The sequence below is a fragment of the Astyanax mexicanus genome, chromosome 17 (assembly GCF_023375975.1).
Source record: "Astyanax mexicanus isolate ESR-SI-001 chromosome 17, AstMex3_surface, whole genome shotgun sequence".
Classification (NCBI taxonomy): Eukaryota; Metazoa; Chordata; class Actinopteri; order Characiformes; family Acestrorhamphidae; genus Astyanax; species Astyanax mexicanus.
This window is the reverse complement of record NC_064424.1, coordinates 39,989,837-40,010,392: the sequence shown is the minus strand read 5'-3', so window position 1 is coordinate 40,010,392 and position 20,556 is coordinate 39,989,837. Positions and strand designations below refer to the sequence as shown.

Here is a 20,556-nt window from a genome sequence, read left to right as displayed (position 1 = left end):
TTTCTTTGCCCCTATGGCTAGCATTGTAAGCCTGTTGGCAGCTTTGGTTAAAAGCACTGTATTTGGGAATACTGTATACTAAAAAAAATTGCGCACTATGAGGTGCACTTAAAATTCTTTCATTTTCCAAAAAATCATCAAAGTGTCTTTGAAAAATCTGGTGTGGTATAAATTTTACCAATCAGGTTGTAAGTAGTAGTAGTAAAGCCACTCAGAGTTATACAGGAGTTTCAGTTTAGTTCTCCAGCACATAGACTGAAGCAGTATTAGCATTAACCGCTAACTGCTAGCTCTTTCTGTTCAGAAGTGAGTATTATAAGCCTGTAGTCTGCTGCTAACCCTGACTAGCACTGCTGGAGCAGCATTAGCATTAGCTGCTAAACTCGCTAAGTGCTAGCTCTTTCACTTTTTAGAGGTGAGTATATCAGACTTTAGCTTGCACATTTACCATGTTAAAACTAGCTACATGGGATAAACCACTAGCTGATATTGCCTTGGCTTGTCAACTTTGACTTTTGACTTTTAAAATATTTAGTTTATTAGCTTTACTTAACTTTAGCTCTCAAAATTCTACCAATGAAGCGTGGAGCTACTTCGAGCTTTTTCATGGTGTAAAAAATAGTGATTTCTTTGCCCCTATGGCTAGCATTGTAAGCCTGTTGGCAGCTTTGGTTAAAAGCGCTGTATTTGGGAATACTGTATACTAAAAAAAAATTGCGCACTATGAGGTCCACTTAAAATCCTTTTATTTTCCCAAAAATCATTAAAGCGTCTTTTAATCCAGTGTGGTATGAATTTTACCAGTCAGGTTGTAAGTAGTAGTAGTAAAGCCACTCAGAGTTATACAGGAGTTTCAGTTTAGTTCTCCAGCACTGAGATTCGAGCAGTATTAGCATTAACCTCTAACTGTGCTAAGCGCTAACTCTTTCTGTTCCGAAATGAGTATTATCAGCCTGTAGGCTGCTGCTAACCCTGACTAGCACTGCTGGAGCAGCATTAGCATTAGCTGCTAAACACGCTAAGCGCTAGCTCTTTCACTGTTCAGAGGTGAGTATATCAGACTTTAGCCTGCAAGTTTACCGTGTTAAAACAAGCTACATGGGACGAAATGCTAGCTAATATCGCCCTGGCTTACTGGAACACAGGGTTGCTCAGTGTAATATTGTAAATAAACTGTAAATAAACAGAAGCGCTTTACTCCCAAATAAACAGTTTTCAGGAGAAAGATTAGATGTGTAGATTAACATCCAGCACTCATGTGACTTTAAAATATATATTATTTTTAAGAATTACATTTTTGTTTACTTACTACCTAAGCTTTACTTAACTTTAGCCCTCAGAATTCTCCCACTGAAGCATGGAGCTACTTTGAGCTTTTTCATGGTGTAAAATATAGTGATTTCTTTGCCCCTATGGCTAGCATTGTGAGCCTGTTGGGAGCTTTGGTTAAAAACGCTGTATTTGGGAATGCTGGGAGTGGATGGAGGTGGGCTATTCAACAAAAGTTAGTGCTTATTATTATGTTTCAATACAAGCCTAGGACTTTTCACACCGGAATTTTTTCGTTAATTACAATTCTTCCTCTCCTGCATTTCTGTGTACATCAGATTAAATTCAATTTATTGATATGGTGTATTTTTCAACTGATGTTGTTGCAGAGCAGTTTTACAGAAATCTGCAGAACAGAAAATCAGACAAAACATAAAGCACAGAACCCCCAGTGAGCAACAATGACAGGAAAAATCCAAGTCTAGCTCTAATTAGTCCATCAATCAGTGCAAATAAAAGGCTGTAATAGATGCACATTCTGTTTGTGCTCTCCTTTAGATAATCACTTCTAGGTTTTGTGTTAAAGTCTGCAATCAAGCAGTGAAACACTACAGCACTAATATTCATATCTTTCTATCAATATGGTTTTTAACCCTAACTGGATATGAGCGATGACCCTACCTCTTCTAACTGATTAAATTATTTAAACAGGGTGCACCTGGACGGGAAGGACCAATGGGCAATCAGGGACCACCAGGAGACATGGTATTTGTGTTGGGCTTATTTGCTTGTTTGAATATTTTGGTTTTATTAATTTAGCAACTAAATGTGGCCCAAATCTGATTTTTTTTAACCTAATGTTTATTTTTGTCTGTCTAAACATTTCTTTTTATTGTGACCCATATCTGACATCTGTCTGAATGCTGTGCACTGTGTAAGTGACACGCATGAGCTAAACAGTAATGCTTCACGTTTTACTTTAATCATTTGGCTTAGAGCTGAGCTTATCACCGAGAATCTGCTCACTGAGAAATGGGCACAGTCAGGTTTTTAATGTATGTTCTGTAGCAGTGTTCACCCAAATCATTAGGAACACATCAAAAAGCCTAATCATATGATTGGAACCGAAACATCTGTTTTTACCTCAGTTTTCTCCTACTCCTACTCCTCTTTATTCTTCTTGACATAAAAGTTGCATGAATCACATTGCCCCCAATCAGATAAGTGCTGGATTTCAATACCACATATTATAGGGCAATATATCGGAATTGATGGTTAAATTGTGTATGTTTTTTGCTGTTTTTACTGCCACACAAATAACCCACCTGTGTTACACATACAGTATGTGGTAAAAGATCAGATTTGGGACACGTTTACGATCTGTGTAAATGTATTAATTGTCACTGTGTTTAAATGATTGCTGATTGTGTGTTTTTATGTGGTTATGTTCTCAGGGTTTTTCTGGGACGCCTGGAGCTGAGGGTCTTCAGGGCCCTGTTGGCATGTATGTAAGTGATGCCCTCTGCAGGGGTCTCTGGGAAAAGGGAGGAGGGTTTTTTAATGTATTTATTGTATTATTGATTAGAACATCTGGGTGGATAGGTGACACTCTCTCCCCACATTACTTCTAATGTGATGTGCAAGGTGGTCAGCACAGATATCTGTTAGCTGATGTCCACATTGGACAGCAAGTAGGATAACGTTAATTATAATATAAAAATCTTTCTGTGATATCCTAGATAACATAAAGAATTGGTCCGAGCTCGGCTGATGTATTGGCTGTCTTGCCGTGTTGGGCAGAATGCAGTTTCTACTTTGGCATGGACCAATTTCTAGCATGGACCAATTTGCATATTATACTCAGCAACCGGGGTGTTTGTCATAATAATATTGCCTACATTTTTTAATAATATCATGAACGATATTATACCCTGAAATATCGTGCCATATGACCCACCCCTAATTATCACATCAGGATACTTTTTTTTTTGCTGTTTTTAGCAAAATAAAAATGTATACTGTTCTTATTTCCCATTATATATCTACTAGAGACAGATTATATTTGTCCAGTATCATTTATTTTACTTCAGTCCTGGATATATGGAGATATTAGGAGAGCATTATACGTATCATGACATTCTGGATCATTGATCTGATAAAATTCTTGTATTTTTAATATCTCAGTTAGTGGTGTGCCATTTCATATTGTATGCAATAATAAAATATAATTTTAATTTTGTTGCAGTAGTGTATTCTTAAAATATTTATTTTTTAATTCAGTGTCTTGTCATATCACCAAGAGTATTGTTATCACAAAAATGTGATATAAATATTGTGATATTATTTTAGGGCCACATCACCCACCCCTAGGATCTGACCTAGATCAATTAAGACACATTTAAGCATCTTAATGGTTCTTTGAGTTGTCCTTGTTCTACATAGAACTTTTAAAGAGTTTAATGACCTTTAGTTAGAACAAGAGGGTTGCAGTATAAAGACTAAAAGATCTGTAGGAACATGAATGCGGAAATGTGCAATGCTAATGCTGACTACTGTCAGAGGAAATATAAGAAGGATGTTAAGCTTTTATCTGCTCTCTCAGACAAGCTTACACCATCTTGCCCTCTCTGTATCTGTCCTTCAAGGGCTTCCCAGGACCCATTGGCATGCGAGGAAGGCCAGGACACATGGGAGAACGGGTAAAGATATACAGCACATCTCATATTTACTCTTTATACAGTGGCTTGCAAAGTTTTCATACCCCTTGAACTTTTTCACATTTTGTCACGTTACAACCACAAATTTAAATGCATTTTATTAATGTTTAAAAGTGATAGACCAACACAAAGTAGCACTTTATTGTGAAGTGAAACAAAAATGCCACATGGTTTACAAAGTTTTAATCAAATAAAAATCTAAAAAGTGTGATGTGCAAAAGTATTCAGCCCCCTATGTGCCCTAGAGTCACCTTTAGATGCAATTACAGCTGCAATTCTTTTTGGGGTTTGTCTCTACAAGCTTTGTGCATCTAGTGACTGAGATTTTTGCCTCATTCTTCTTTGCAAAATAGCTGAAGCTCAGCCAGGTTGGATGGAGAGCGTCTGTGAACAGCAATTTTCAGAGGCACAGTGGACAAATGATATATGTTTATGTCTTTCCTTTAACAATGGTTTACTTCTCTAAAGTCCAAATTTGTATTTTGTGGAGTGCACAACGTATAATTGTCCTGTGGACTGATTCTCCCACCTAAGCTGTAGATTTCTGCAGCTCCTCCAGAGTGACCATGGGCCTGTTAGATGTTTGGGTCATGTCTTTGCACATATCTCAGAAGTTTTGCCGGTGTAAATGACTTTTTTCCAGTTTTGGATGATGAAAACAGTGCTCCTTGGTATACGCAAACCTTGGAATATGTTCTTATAACCCTGCTTTAACCTTCTCCACAACTTTATCTCTGACCTGTCTAATGAGTTATTTGGTCTTCATGATGCTGTTTGTTCACTAGCGTTCTCTAACAAACCACTGAGGCCTTCACAGAACAGGTGTGTTTATACTGAGATATAATTACAATCAATTACTAAATTGATTGCACTGTATTTTATTTAGGTTTTTCAGTGTAAGGGGGAATTACATACTTTTGCTCGTCACACTTTTCAGATTTATATTTGATTAATTAAAAAAATCATGTATCATTTTTGTTTCACTTTATAGTTCACTTTAAAGTGTAGAGTGAAAGGGGAAAACTGTACTAGTACCCTCTTGGCATCCTGTAGCACATTTACCCACTGATATTGCAGTTGGGTCTGTAAATCCTACTCTACACTCATAGGTTGCTGAAGCTGCCTTCCCAGCTATTTACATGAATGCTGAATTGGTGATAAATCTGGTGACTTGGCAGAACAAGGAATTGCAATCTGGTGGAGACATTTCTGGGAAATGCTTGCTGTGTGGATGAGCATTATCCTGCTGAAAAATTCCAGTTGGATAACCTGCCATGAGAGGAAACATGTGTCTGCAGGATGCTGCACATAACAATGAACTGTTAGTGTTCCTCATATCACTAGGTGGGATGCTCCTCAGATCATCTGCACACCAGCAGTTAGGGCAATGTGTTGCTCCACAAAGGCAGGATTGAGTATTTTCCACACAAACCCTGTATTTATCGTTAAAGACTGTACAGTTCTAGGCTGTAGGTTTCTCATTCATGGCACAGCTGCAATAGAAATAATGGTGGTTGTCTGGCAGGTTGACCATCCTGCTCCTCTCAGTCTATAGATGTGCCTCTCTTAAAGTCTGTCAACTGGGCTAAATGTGTTTGAGAGCATCATAGAGGCATGTCTAGCAGTCAACCAACAATCTCCCACCAAGAGATACACTACCCAAATGTAGCCTCTGAGAGCCTTTTTATATGGCAGCAGGAGAAGCTTACTCGTGGTAAGACCCAGTGTCTAATCAGATCACACCCTTAATCATTTACATATCTACTTGCACAGTTTTTCAGCAATCCAGGGTGTGTTATTGTTTTTCAGTAAATGCATATTATATAAATGTGTCTGGTGTATTTATTCATTGAAAAAGGCAAAAGCTGGTGGAATTATATAAATAATGTCTGTCTATCTAACCATGTTACACTCTTAGGGTGTGCCTGGTTTGAAAGGACCCCCTGGACCCATTGGGAAGCCTGGACCCCCGGTGAGTCTAAATTCTTATTTCATGATATATTGTGTCCTTAAAATGTGATATTTGAGATACGCTTTTAAGATGTTTGTTCTGTTTTTTTCTTTTTTTCCTTCTCTTTTAAGTAGCTTTTTATCTGGCTCTTGTATTAATTCATAATTTATTATTCTTTAATTATTGTTATCGTTCTGCTAATTGATTTTTTTGTAGTTATATATATATATATATATATATATATTTTTTTTTTTTTTAATTTATCGTATTTTGCATTTTATTGCATTATATTTTATTATTATATATTGAATAATCTCTAATTATTAGTTTATTTATTATTATTATTATTATTATTATTATTATTATTATTATTATTATTATTATTATTATTATTATTATTCTATTAGGTTATTGTTTTCTTTTGTTTGCTTGTTTAAATTTTCATATACACTTTATGTATGTATGTATATATGTATGTATTTATAATTATTATTATTATTATTTATTTATTTATTTTTTTTTTTTGTGTGTGTGTTTTATGCAGTTTAGAAATTGCCAGTATATACCATATTTTTCGCACTATAAAGAGCTAATATAATCCTTTAATTTTCCCAAAAAATGTAAATGCAAGGGATGAACTGCTCGCTAATACCGCACTGGCTTACCGGAACACTCAGTGTTCTCAGCTGCTAATGCTAATGCTGCTGCTTCAGTCTAAACTTACTTGCCACCCAGCAGTGAGACCTGCTGAATTAGAAGGAAAACATGGCGACACCCCTGTTCCTTACTAGTTCCTTATAATCCGGTGCAGATCATCTGGTGCGCCTTTTTAGTGTGAAAAATAAGGTAACACATTTGTGTTATTTCTGTATTAAGGGTCCCCCAGGACAAACTGGAGAGAGGGGCCTTCCAGGAGCCCAGGTGGGACTATTTAATAAAATATTTTTTTATTTAGTTTATTTAGGGTTTGTTTTACATAATGTAAATCCACATCTGTTCCTGTAGGGCAGACAAGGAGATCCTGGACCTCAAGGAATAGATGGAGCACCTGTAAGTGAGTTTTATTTAGATGAATTATGTGTATGATGAACGTATGTCCTTTTCATTTTAACACTGGAATGTTTATAGGGTCCTCCAGGTCCACAGGGAGTGGATGGGGCAATGGGGCGGGCGGGGCCTCCTGGCAGTAAAGGAGCTCCAGGCAGTCCAGGTCCAAATGGGCCTCCAGGTATTCCAGTAAGTGTTTTTAGTTACATTTCTGCCACATTTTAGGGGTGTAAGAAAATATCGATATCAGTGTTATATTTTCTATTGCAATCCTGTATCAATTTTCAAAAACACAGTAGCAATTTTTAGTTGATTATTAATTTACAAGATTGGTTTATTAAAATATTCTCAAATTGCTATATTGCAATTTCACCTTGCTTACCTGAGCAACACCTTTGCAAACACCAAACAGCCACTTAGCAACATCATAGCAGCCACCACGGATACCATAGCAAGACCTTAGCAACCATCTAGCAACACCATAGCAACCTTTACAGATACCATAGCAACATTTTTATAACCACATAGAAACACTTTAGCAACCCTCAAGCAGCCATTTAGCAGCATCATAGCAGCCACCACGGATACCATAGCAGCACCTTAGCAACCACCTCGCAGTACTTTAGCCACCACCGAGCAACAACAAAGCAACCACCACAGATAACATAACATCTAAGCAAACACCTAGCAACACCTTAGCAACCACCAAGCAGCCACTTAGAAACATCATAGCAGCCACCACAGATACCATTGCAACACATTAGCAACCGCCTTGCAATACCTTAGCAACACCTTAGCAACCTCCATAGATGCCATAGCAATATCTTAGCAACCAACTACAAAAAACTTAGAATCTCCCGAATGGCCACTTAGAAACATCATAGTAGCCACCACAGATACTATTGCAACCAAATAGTAACCACCTCATAATACCTTATCAACCACCTTGCGACACCGTAGCAACCACCACGGATACCATAACAATGCATAAGCAACTACCTAGAAACACCTTAGCAACCACCTAGCGACCACCTTAGCAACCAACTAACACTATAGCAACCATAACAGATAACATAGCAACATCTTAGCAATCACCTAGAAACACCTTAGCAACCACCAGGCAGCCATTTAGCAACATCATAGCAGTCACCATGGATACCAAAGCAAATCTTATCAACCACCTAGCAACACTATAACAGCATCCCTGGATACCACAGCAACACCATAGCAACCACCTAGCAACACTTTAGCAACCAACAAGCATCCACTTTGCAACATCATAGCAGGCACCACAGATACAATAGCAACATCTTAACAATCACCTTGCAATACCTTAGCAACCACCTAGCAATACCATAGCAACCACCACAAATATTATAGCAAAATCTTAGCAACCACCTAGAAACACCTTAGCAACCACCAAGCAGCCACTTAGCAATATCATAGCAGCCACCATGGATATCATAGCAACACCTTAGCAACTACCTCCCATTATCTTAGCAACCACTACAGATACCACAGCAACATCTTAGCAACCAACTTGAAACACCTTAGCAACACCATAGCAACCATCTTGGACATGTTGGCTGTGCAACTATCCTTTAGGGAATGCGTTTTTCTGGTTTACTGTAAATTCTGCTGGAGTCTTGATGTAAAAGTGGTAAATGTAGGGTAAATGTTCAGTACGCTGGGCTGTAGAAGGTCTTGTACTGTTTAGGCTAAAGCTGTTCTTTTTTATTCTCCAGGGTCCTCAGGGTGCAGTAGGAGTGCAGGGACCAGCTGGAGAGAAAGGAGAGAAGGTGATAAACCAATGCTAATGATCTGAGTTCTGTTTACCATGTGTTATATTTTGATTGAACTACTTGAATAACTCTGTGTGTTAAATTGCAGGGAATGTTAGGTCCTCCTGGTGATTCTGGTCCTGCAGGACTGGAAGGCCGACAGGTAAGAAGTGTGCAAGAGACATGGATACTATATAACTAACCTATAAATTTAATTAATTAATTAACACAACTTAAATATCAGATACATCACTTAAACTGATTAGCCCGAACATGCTCAAAACGGCATGTGGGTGTGCCTTATGTTTGGGCAGTGCAACCCTGATGAGGAAAACATCTTTCCCACTGGCTCCTGGGACCATCTGTTGCATACTGAATGTGTGTTTCCCCCTTTACCCACCATCAGTGTGTAGTCACTCTTCCCAGAATTCCTTCCCCTATGTGTTTACTTGGAGTATATCTGATTATGATGCAGAAACTTGGTATATTCTGGTTGTAGGCTGTAAGAACAAGTTTCCATTTCACTGCTGCTGAGAGGAGTTTTTATGTTGGCTTAATTCTACAATGGCCACAAATGCAGCATTATGCCATCAATATCTGTTATTTGACAGATATATGTCTCAAATCAGTAAACTAAGCAGCACTCGGACCCATAGTCCCAACTCCAGCCAGGTTTAAAATTTGGACCTTGACTCCAGGACTAGATACTGGATTCAAGCCTAGATTTAAAGAACACTGTTTAAGTAAATACATTGTTTGTACTCAGATCAGTATGTTATTCAAGCTCAAAAGATTTAAGTTACTAACACTTAAATGGTTTAAAGCAATCACTTTCCTCAAATGTTTACTTAGCTCATCAGGTTCTACAGTTACTGTGTTAACAAGGTTAATAATAAAATATTACATTGATATTTACCTTTATGACATTTAGCTGACACTCTCATCAAGAGTAGCTTACAGGGTTATTCCTCTTACAAAGTTGGGCCAAGTGTAGTGTTAGGAGGCTTGCCCAAGGACTTTTATTGGTGTAGCCCAGTCCAGTCACCCAGACCGGGAATTGCACAAAATAAGAGACCACTTAACAATGAGTTCCTTTGATTTTACCAAATTGAAAATCTCTGGAATATAATCAAGAGAAAGATGAATGATCACAATCCATCAAACCAAACTGAACTTGCAGTGTGTAAGACTGGTGGAGGAGAACATGCCAAGATGCATGAAAACTGTGATTAAAAAAAAACAGGGTTATTCCACCAAATATTGATTTCTGAACTCTTAAAACTGAATAATATTAAAAAATATATTATTTCAGCCATTTCTCATTTTCTGCAAATAAATGCTCTAAATGACAATATTTGTATTTGGAATTTGGGAGAAATGTTGTCTGTAGTTTAAAGAATAAATCAATGTTTATTTTTCTCAAAAATAAACCTATAAATAGCAAAATCAGAGAATCTGATTTAGAAACTGAAGTGGTCTGTTATTTTTTCCTGAGCTTTATTTATAATAAAATAGGAAAATGCTAGCTAGCATAGCATGCATTTACTCAAATATTATTGCGGAGATTCTGTTTTATTTAAGGGTTTATAAAAAAAAATCTTGTTCTTTTTTCTTTAGGGTCCACCGGGTCTAGTGGGGCCTGAAGGGCCAGCAGGGCGGAAAGGGGATCAGGTAAGGTCATCTATGTATAATGTTGTTTACTTGGTGTTGACGTTTATATACATGTCTGGTAACAAATGATCGGAATTATTGTAATTACCTGAATTTTAGTGAGGGCTAATAGTGAACATTCCTTGATCTACAGTTAACCTAGAAATATGCCATAGAGGCTAATATTACCACCCATAGTGGACAGCACACTGGATGGTAATGATAGTGACCGGCCGCGTCTGGCTAGATTTGTCCATGCATGCTGACAAGTGACTCACTAGCAGTGTTATTTACAGTGGTGCTTAAAGGTTGGGATATTTCTATATTTCTGTATAAATATGAACAACAAAGATCACTCCAAGAGCAAGTTGTTTAATAGTCTGTAAGGTTTCATAGAACCACAGGGTAATTTTAAAGCAACTGAAGGCCTCTCTTACATTGGCTAATGTTAATGTTTATGAGTCCACCATCAGAAGAACACTGAATAACATTGGTGTGCATGGCAGAGCTGCAAGAAGAAAACCACTGCTCTCCAAAAAGAAGATTGCTGCTCATCTGCAGTTTGCTTAAGATCCCAGGAACAAGTCTGAAATCTATTGGAAGAATGGTTTATAGACAGATGCGAAATAGAACTTTTAAGTTGAAATGAAAAACGTCATGTTTGGAGATAGGAAAAAACTGCATTCCAGGATAGGAATCTCAACTGTGAAACATGGTGGTGGCAGTATTATGGTGTGTGCCTGTTTTGCTCAATCTGATGGAACCATAAAGTCTGAATTGTATCAGACAATTCTAAAGGAAAATTTCAGGTCATCTGTTTATGGACTGAATTTAAAGAGAAGCCTGGGTCATTCAGCAAGACAATGACCCTAAGCACACAAGTTGTTCTACCAAAGGCAGAATGGCTCAAGGAGAATGAAGTTAATAAAGTTGGAACGGCCAAGTCAAAGTTCTGACCTTAATCCAGTCAAAATGTTGTGGAAGGACCTGAAGTGAGGAGTTAATATGAGGAAACCACCCAACATCCCAGAGATTAAGCTGTTCTAAATGGAGGAATGGACTAAAATTCTGATCAGGAGTTACCAGAAACGTTTAGTTGCAGTTAGTGTTGCAAACTGCAATCACACCACATACTTATAACAGAGGTTCACATACTTTTTCCATTCACAAATATGTGATATTGGATCATTTTCCTCAATATCTTGTCTCATTTGTTTAACTGGGTTCTCTTTAGCCCTATCCAGACGGGATAAGTTTCTCAGGGGAACTTCTTCTCAGTGATAAAACTGTTGCATCCAGAGTGCAATTGAAAAAAAACAGGAGGACCAGTGAGTTTTTTTGGCTTTCTTGGTCACATGACATCACGTTCAGTAGCTCCTCCATTTCCACTCGCTGTTGTGTTTACGTGGATCTCCATGGAAATGTACGCCCAATGTGTAATTACTGTGCGTGACAGTAGACAAATAGCGATTTTATTAAACGCAAGAACCGAAACTCAGAGATGTGGATTAGGACGGGATTAAAATTAGCGGAGGAACTTGGAGTTAGCAAAAAACAGAAGGTAATGAGAATAAAATCACAGAGGACCCCCAATAAAATAGAAAATTACCTCAGGACCCCCTGAGAAACTAATCCAGTACGGATGGAGCTTTTATCTACTTTTAAGACTTCTGATAATGAGTCATATTTATGCAGAACTTTAAAGAAACACAGTAGCTTCCATGGGACACTAATAGTTTCTGTCCTATGATTGTAAGCAATGCAATGTACAGCAGTTTGTTAATAATCATGACTGTAGAACAGATATTCTGGGCAGTAATGGTCCATATTGTGTGTGTTGCTGATTTCTAGGGGGAGCGGGGTCTCTGTGGTAAACTTGGCTTTCAGGGACAGAAGGGAGAACGTGGTCCACAGGGTGAAAAAGGTCTGCAGGGGTCAGCCGGCCCAATGGGCAAAGAGGTGAACATTTTTAAACAGCTGTATACCATTTACACTGTCATCTAACATAATACATTCTAGTAAAATGTCTCTACTTCTGTTTCAATCAAGGGAGACGTTGGACAGCCTGGAGATGCTGGTGAACCTGGACCTAAAGGGGAAAAGGTGTGAAATTGAACACAATATTGTTTTAAAGTAGATCATACAGTGCCTTAAAAAGGATTCACACCCTTGGACATTCGCATATATATATATTTTTTTTTTTCGTTACAACCACAAACTAAAATGTATTTTATTTGAGATTTTAAGTGATAGACCAACACAAATTGACAAGTAGCTGTAAAGTAAAAAGAAAATGATATTTAGTTTGTATTTTTTTAAATAAATAAAAATCTTAAATGTGTGATGTGCATTTGTATTCAGTCCCTTTACTCTGTAATTTAGTAACAGTTTAAATACACCTGCTTGTTAGAGAACATTAGTGATCAACCGAGGTGGAAAAAGTACAGAAAAATTGTAATTAAGTAAAAGTACCTTTACTTTGCTAAAATTCTACTCAAGTAAAAGTAAAAGTATCCATCTGAACATCTACTCGAGTAAAAGTAATCTATCTATCTATCTATCTATCTATCTAAATATTTATGGTAATACAGGTGACTATAAACTGTATTTTATAGATTTACAGGTCATTATTATATTTTAACTTGCCATTGCTATGCTTTAACTGCTATTTACATTTTTTTTTAAATTTAAGCAGATTGTTTAATGATAAAAGTACTTACACCACATGCTTCCTCCGGTTTGATGTGGAAGTTTTTGAAAGCTGACAGCTCTGTCCGGCGGGGCACATTTTGTATTGCATGAGGACGTTATTGCCTCGTTATTCCACATGTGAGCATCCGTGCGCAGTAATTGGAAGTTTTCCAATGTAGCAAAGTAAATTACTTGTGTCAAAATGTACTTGAGTAAAAGTAAAATTACCTATTTTAAAAACTACTTTAAAAATGACAAATTACTCATAAAATCTACTCAATAACAGTAACTTGAGTAAATGTAATTCATTACTCTCCACCTCTGGTGATCAAACAGCAGCAAAAAAAATAAGGAACACAACAGACAGGTCAGAGATAAAGCTGCAGAAGTTGAAAAGGAGAGTTAGGTTATAAAAACAGTGAACAGCTATGAACACCACACAGAGATCAGTTCAATCATCACCCAATACATGGCTATGCACCAATTAGAGAAGCATCCAAGAGGCTCATGGTCACTCTGGAGAAGCTGCAGAGATTTGCTTACAGCTCAGGTGGGAGAATCTGTCCACAGGACAGCTTTTAATCCTGTACTCCACAATTCTAGTGTTTATGTAAGAGTGGCAAGAAAAAAAACTATTGTTGAAAGAAATGTATAAAGCTGCCTGAAATAAGCAAGACTTTGTGGAAGTAACGTAAAGAAAAATGTGGGAAAAGTTCATGAGGTATAAATACTTTTTCAAGGCACTCTACTCCATGAATGTTACTGCTTATGAATATCATTTATATTATATATGTGTGGTGTTGCTTTTCAGGGTGATGTGGGCCCTCGAGGGTTCCCTGGTTTAGAAGGGCCCTGGGGAGCCGTGGGTGGGAATGGAGAGAGAGGACTCAAAGGAGATAAAGGAAACATTGGCCTTCTGGTGAGAGCAAAAATAATTTAAGTTTAAATTCTGCCACAAATTTTACATTATTATTTATATGGCCATAACTTTAACCACTCTCTGCTCAGGGTGAGCCAGGTCTTATGGGAGGAGTTGGACCTGCTGGATTAAAAGGAATTCCGGTGAGTGAAATTGCTGAATATGCGATTTACATTCAGTATGACTTATTTGTATGTTGGCAATTGATAAATTAGAATAAATCCTAAAAACTGCGCTTCCTTTATTTTATGAAGGGTGACATTGGGCCCCCGGGACCAGTAGGAGCCAACGGGCCCCCAGGGAACAAGGTACTGCCTAATACTATTGTATTGTACTATTGTAAGTAAGTATGTGTATTGCGTTTATGTGATTAACACAGTTGGTGTTTTCCGCAGGGAGAGATGGGCCCTGCTGGTTTACCAGGTGTTCCGGGAAATGCTGGACCTGAGGTAATAAACCCATAAAAAAACTGGATAAAACCTTTCTTATATAATCACTTTATCAGGAAACACAAAAAACATATGACAGCTCTTAGGCTATTTAAAAAAAGGATAGTTTAGGATAGTTTACCCTTTTTTTTTTTTAATCAAATTTTCTCCCCAACTGAACTGCTGCTGATGTAGCATTCCTAAGTAAGGAAAGCGCAGTGACTTGGTTCCAATACATCAGCTCACAGACACCTCATGCTGAGCGATATCACCTTTTGGAGGGATGTGGGGAAAGAGCACCATCTACCCACCCAGAGAGAGCACCCAGAGAGAGCTCTCTCAGGGCTCTGGCAGCTGATGGCAAGCTGCATGAACAGAATATGAGTGGACCACTCAAAGCCTAATAATTGTACCCCTTGAAGATAACGGCTTGTGTCAAGAGTAAAGACTTTAGCTAATTTATAATACCTAAATCAAAACAAAATGTAACATGGGCAATTTTAATAGCTTTTCAAGACTAGGCTACTTTCACTGAACTAATTTTCTTAGGACTCGTTACTAGTTGGTAAATGATGAATTTTTACCATGAATCCTAAAGTTTATTTCTTATTAATAAAGACTATCAGCTACAAATATTGCACAGTTGTTTAGTCTTATTATTGAGTTTAATTTATTTTTTTAGTCAGTTTTTTTTAGTCAGTAAAATATCTAAGTCTATAAAGCCTCTAAAGCTGGCTAGAAATGCTCTACAGTTTGTGGCTGTTAAAACTTTAAAATGTAAACTGTTTTCTGTCTGTTCAATCAATACTATTATTTTTTTATTATCATTGTTTCTGGACTTAGATATTTTACTGACTAAAAAAAACTGACTAAAAAACTAAATTAAACTAAATAATAAGACTAAACAACTGTGCAATATTTGTAGCTGATAGCCTTTATTAATAAGAAATAAACTTTAGTATTCATGGTAAAAATCCATCATTTACCAACTAGTAACGAGTCCTAAGTGGTGAAAATGAGTTTAGTTAAAGTAGCCTAGTCTTAAAAAGCTATTAAAATTGCCCATGTTACATTTTGTTTTGATTTAGGTATTATAAATTAGCTAAAGTCTTTACTCTTGACACAGGCCGTTATCTTCAAGGGGTACAATTATTAGGCTTTGAGTGGTCCAGTCAAATCCTGTTCATGCAGCATGCCATCAGCTGCCAGAGCCCTGAGAGAATCCAATTGGCCTTGCTCTCTCTGGGTGGGTAGATGGTGCTCTTTCCCCACATCACTCCAAAGGGTGATATCGCTCAGCATGAGGTGTCTGTGAGCTGATGTATTGGAACCAAGTCACTGCGATTCCTTACTTAGGAATGCTCATCAGTTTCCCTGTATAAAGCTACGAGTCATCTCTCAAATTTGATTTTTTTTGTTTTTGGTGAAGAAGGTGACATTTATACACGCATCAATGTGCACATGTGAGGTGTTTCAGGGACAGATTCGTTCACATTACACACAGATACAGCTCACTTACATTTGTATATGTGGACCGTCAAGATAGCGAAATCTGATCTGAGCAAAAAATCAAATTTGAGCAAGGTGGCTCGTAATGTGAACGAAGCCTAGGAATGCTTGTCCTCAGCAAACTGGTTTCAGGCTTTCTTGTGCATCAGCTTCAGAAGAGGCTATGGCCATGCAGACAAGGCTGATACGGTATTTAACGAATGGTTTAAGCACTGACTGGCTTAAATCTGTAATACAAAATCCAGCTATTTGAAAATTTAGGACTAAGGCTAGCAGTAAAAATCATTAGATATCATTGTATTTCATTACAATACATCCCATCACATTGTCGCCTAACAAATCTCTTTTTCTCATATAATTATCTCATTAAACTAGGGGGCAGTGGGGGCAGCAGGGGTGAGAGGAGACCCCGGAAAACCAGGACCACCGGTTAGCATCTGCTGTTTTACATTCTACTGCATGTATAATGTTTCTGTCCTGCATAAAAATATATTTTATATTTTAAATATTTTAATAATCTTGTTATATATTTTTTCCTGGATACAGGGCAGTGTAGGACCTGTTGGTGCTGTAGGGGACCCTGGGCCTAAAGGATATTCTGGGCCTGAGGGGGAGAAAGGAGATCCAGGGAATCAAGGAGAAGCAGGGGAAGAGGTGATATAGCATCTTTAACTACTACTGTTATAACAGTTAAATCATTCCTTTTTATTAATGTTTCCTAAATAATGTTTTGTGTATAATTCTGTATGTCGTCAGGGACCAGAGGGCTTACCGGGTATTCAAGGACCTCCTGCACTGCGTGGTTTAGAGGTGCTAATGCTATGTAGATTTGTAGAAGTAGTTACAGTGTTTAGTTGTCTAATAATGAAAAATAAAAAAAAATGAAATATAATATTGTTGTTCTCTGTTTGCAGGGACCACCAGGAGAGCCAGGTGATCAGGGGCCACCAGGAGCATCAGGCGCCCAGGTCAGTGCAAAAATATTTATATTAATTTAGATTTTATTTATAACATTTTATACAAAGTAAACTTAAATTTCTTACATTTTTCATTTTTATTTGTCAAATACCCTACCAACACCCTAATTACCACTAAACAACATCACAGCAACCTGCCTAAAATGCCATAGCAACCATCTAGCAGTACCCCTCTTACCACATGGGATACCGTGGCAACCAGCGTGTAGCATCTAGACCACCTGGTGCCACCACATAGCAACAGCCTAGCATAAAGTGGGAAAAAATGCACCAGTAGTGCATTAGTAGTAGTGTTAGTAGTGTAGAATTTTGACTTTCGATGATATCGATATTGAAACAATACCATGTGAAAAAATGTAAACATCAGTAATTATTGCAGCAATAATTTTGTTTAATCTGCTGATATTTCTTGAATTAACAATATTATTGATGTTTGGACATATTCAGGATTTTGGGAGCTCATTGACTGTATCGGTACACAAATTAAATTCAATGATTCAAAACATTGTTTACAAGCCTATGCGTTGATATCAAGCCATCGGGAAACTCAGAGATGACACAGAGCTCTCCTCAGACACTGGATTATATTTCAGAAAAGAGTTTGTGTTAAAAAGAATAATAAGGCAATAAATAATTTTTAATATTTAGTGATGAGCTATGATGTTTCAGTTTTCATAAGTGGTGGGATTTCTTTCTAGCTCTTTCTAACCCAGAGGCGGTTCTTTAATTAGGCAAACCTAGGCCTCGACCAAATCTGTCCTCCATAGGGGCCACCAAATCTAACCATCACAGCTACAGTAAATACACAAAAACAATGTTAATTTGTTACTTATGTAAAGTAAAGAAAAAACATACTGTCACAGTGAAAATGAAGCGGATTTATGAAAGTGGTTCTGCTAAACGAAAGAAAAGGACAGAGAGCAAAAGAATCGCAGATGCACTGCCAAAATTCACTTCCCTTTTTACACCTCCTGGACCGATCAGTGTTTTTGGGGCCGATCGCCGATACCGATATTGGGCGGGGCCAAATGCCACATTAATGCCACACAGGTGCCAGACAAACCTGGTACAGATTCCCCTAATTACATCCAGGCCTAAAGCAAACACTGGTAATTTAGGCTGCTAGTAAATAAACACAAGTGTGACTGACCAAAATAAATGCTTTTTAGGAGAGACTTGTGTGTAAATATTTATAAGACAATACCTGACAAAATATCTGTTTTAATGACGTTAAATAAACATCACTGTGACAGCGCTATTCACAGTTTCACCGCAGTAAAGGACGAGGACGTGAATCACTTATCTAACCAGCCTTTACTGATTTCTGCCCCCAATAACCCTTTCGATAACCTCCAATAGCCTTTAATAGAAACTGTAAGCGAGCAGTTTCACCGGTTTCACCAGTTTCATCCACACACAGCTCTGATAAACTGCTTAACCCTAAACTCCTGAATCAGATCGGCTAAAATCAGAAGAATATATGCCGATCGCCGATACCGTATTTTGGCTGAAAATTGTCTGATACCGATACACTGCCGATCGATTGTTCCATTTCTAGTTATTTGTTTTATGTGTTTGTTTTAAGAATGAGGGCCCCTTGTTTATATTTTGCCTATTGCCCCAAAATGGCTAGATCCGCCCCTGTTCTAACCATATATATGGTTTATGCTGACATGTAGAGGCATTCTTGAGTTATTAAGCTGAGAAGATGAATGTGTGATTTTGTTTTTGTTGTTTTAAATGTGGTGACTGGTGCTGACTGGGTTAAATTGATTAATTAATGTGGTATTGTACCATTTTTTATTGACGAAGTAAAGAGATACTTTTCTAGTTTTGATATACTGTGCAACACTACTACTCAGACATGTTCTTGTGTACTTGCTGTTGTTTTATCCATCGTTCTTTTGAGTCTTGTTTTTTCTCAAGGTTTCCTCTTCTCAAACTACACGTTTTTTCTTGTCACTGATTTTCTGAAAAGCTGCTTTGTGGAAAAAACTAAATTAATACATATTGAATAAAACGGGTAGAATTTTGATATAGAGGAACAAGCATGTACATTGTAGCAGCATGAGGGTCAGCGAGACTCTTGAATTAATGATACATGAATGACGGGTTAAGGGCATTCCACTCCACTTCTCTTATTGGAGTTGTGTGTGTCTGTGTTCAGCTTCACCCTGCCGGCACACGTTTTTCATCTTCCTTCTTAATGAGTTTTGATTGTTGCAGGGGAGGCCAGGTGGAGCAGGGCCGGAGGGAGCACAGGGCACGAAAGGAGAGAAGGTACGTTCAGAGCTGGTTTATGAAGAGCCTGTCCACTTACTGTTTCTACATTATACCAGAAAAAATGACTGCTGGGAGCATATGAGTGACTTCTGAATTATAATGGGTGAATGCAGCTAAAAACGATTTAAAGATAGGTAGGTAGACACAGTAGGTAAGTGGATGGATGGATGGATGGATGGATGGATATCAGCCAGTAGCAGTTACACAATACAGCACAGTAATACAAGTAAGTAAAAAGGGAAGTACAGCACAGAAACAGTTATTAAGTGTGTAAAAGTATGCATTTGAATCAAAATGAAATGCAAGAGGCACAGGTATCAACAAATAATGATACTGCTGAATAAACATTGGGTAAAAACTGTATGATATTAACATACAACATAACATAAAATAAAAATGGCTACCATGGATGACCCAATAAAAGTTAAAACCCAATAAAAAGAACAATTATTGGAAAATCAGGTAATCCTCAACAGGTAATGTCCTAAAAATATAATGCTGCTGGGAACTTGGTCCTTGGTCCACTCATTCCTAAACACACCAACACCAACATCAGGTAAATTACACCCATAAAATATGCTACTCTCTATCACTAACACTGTATAAAAAATTACCTGAATGCGTTCCTCTTGAAAAAACATAGATGGAAGGAGGGAATCAACCATAACAATAATGACATCAATGAGCACCTGAAGAAACCCAAAGTCCCATTCAACTCAGACAGCAGCAACACAATGAAAATCACATGAAAAAACAGTGTGAAAATCACCCGGCATTAGCATTCTAGGGTTAAAAGCTTTAATACTATGTCTGAGGTGCTGATCCATTTGTTATTGTTCTGTGTTGAGGAACTGAGGACAATTTTAAACTATGATTTCATATAAAACCCATTCATGCTGGACTCATTCAGAGGCATCCTTTATAAGTGTCTTCTCTATATACATTTTCTTTGACTATCTGCTCTCTTTGACTTATTGTTCTGTCTATATGTTTTGTCTTTTTTTCTGCACTTACTAATCAAAAATGAAATATTAAATGAATATAAAATTCAGAAGGTTTAATAATTCTGTTTCTTATGTGGACGTGTGTTTTAGGGAGATGACGGCATTCCTGGACCACCAGGAAATTTGGGTCTGACCGGAAGGAGGGTGAGCTTCCTGGAATCTTGTCCTTTACATATTTACACCACGATCAACAGGCTATATACATTGGCTTGCGAAAGTATTCATACCCCTTTGAGCTTTTTTTACATTTTAATGTCAACTTGGAACAACAAACTTAAATGTATTTTATTAAGATTTTAGTTGATAGACCAACACAAACTACATAACTTT

At 37.5% G+C, this 20,556-nt stretch overlaps 1 protein-coding gene across 2 annotated transcripts in view; it reads left to right on the top strand.

Moving 5' to 3' along the window:
* The window catches only part of si:ch211-196i2.1 (collagen alpha-1(I) chain), a 205,912-nt gene that overhangs the window by 166,795 nt on the left and 18,561 nt on the right, over window positions 1-20,556 (top strand). For both annotated transcript variants that reach the window (XM_022676499.2, XM_049466433.1), the window contains 22 exons: window positions 1,981-2,034; window positions 2,724-2,777; window positions 3,915-3,968; window positions 5,905-5,958; window positions 6,814-6,858; window positions 6,943-6,987; window positions 7,066-7,173; window positions 8,730-8,783; window positions 8,875-8,928; window positions 10,383-10,436; window positions 12,267-12,374; window positions 12,465-12,518; window positions 13,918-14,025; window positions 14,115-14,168; window positions 14,280-14,333; window positions 14,421-14,474; window positions 16,338-16,391; window positions 16,509-16,616; window positions 16,719-16,772; window positions 16,877-16,930; window positions 19,166-19,219; window positions 20,317-20,370. In XM_022676499.2, coding sequence (XP_022532220.2) covers window positions 1,981-2,034; window positions 2,724-2,777; window positions 3,915-3,968; window positions 5,905-5,958; window positions 6,814-6,858; window positions 6,943-6,987; window positions 7,066-7,173; window positions 8,730-8,783; window positions 8,875-8,928; window positions 10,383-10,436; window positions 12,267-12,374; window positions 12,465-12,518; window positions 13,918-14,025; window positions 14,115-14,168; window positions 14,280-14,333; window positions 14,421-14,474; window positions 16,338-16,391; window positions 16,509-16,616; window positions 16,719-16,772; window positions 16,877-16,930; window positions 19,166-19,219; window positions 20,317-20,370 — 1,386 coding nt within the window. The remainder of the gene's footprint in view (window positions 1-1,980; window positions 2,035-2,723; window positions 2,778-3,914; window positions 3,969-5,904; window positions 5,959-6,813; window positions 6,859-6,942; window positions 6,988-7,065; window positions 7,174-8,729; window positions 8,784-8,874; window positions 8,929-10,382; window positions 10,437-12,266; window positions 12,375-12,464; window positions 12,519-13,917; window positions 14,026-14,114; window positions 14,169-14,279; window positions 14,334-14,420; window positions 14,475-16,337; window positions 16,392-16,508; window positions 16,617-16,718; window positions 16,773-16,876; window positions 16,931-19,165; window positions 19,220-20,316; window positions 20,371-20,556) is intronic.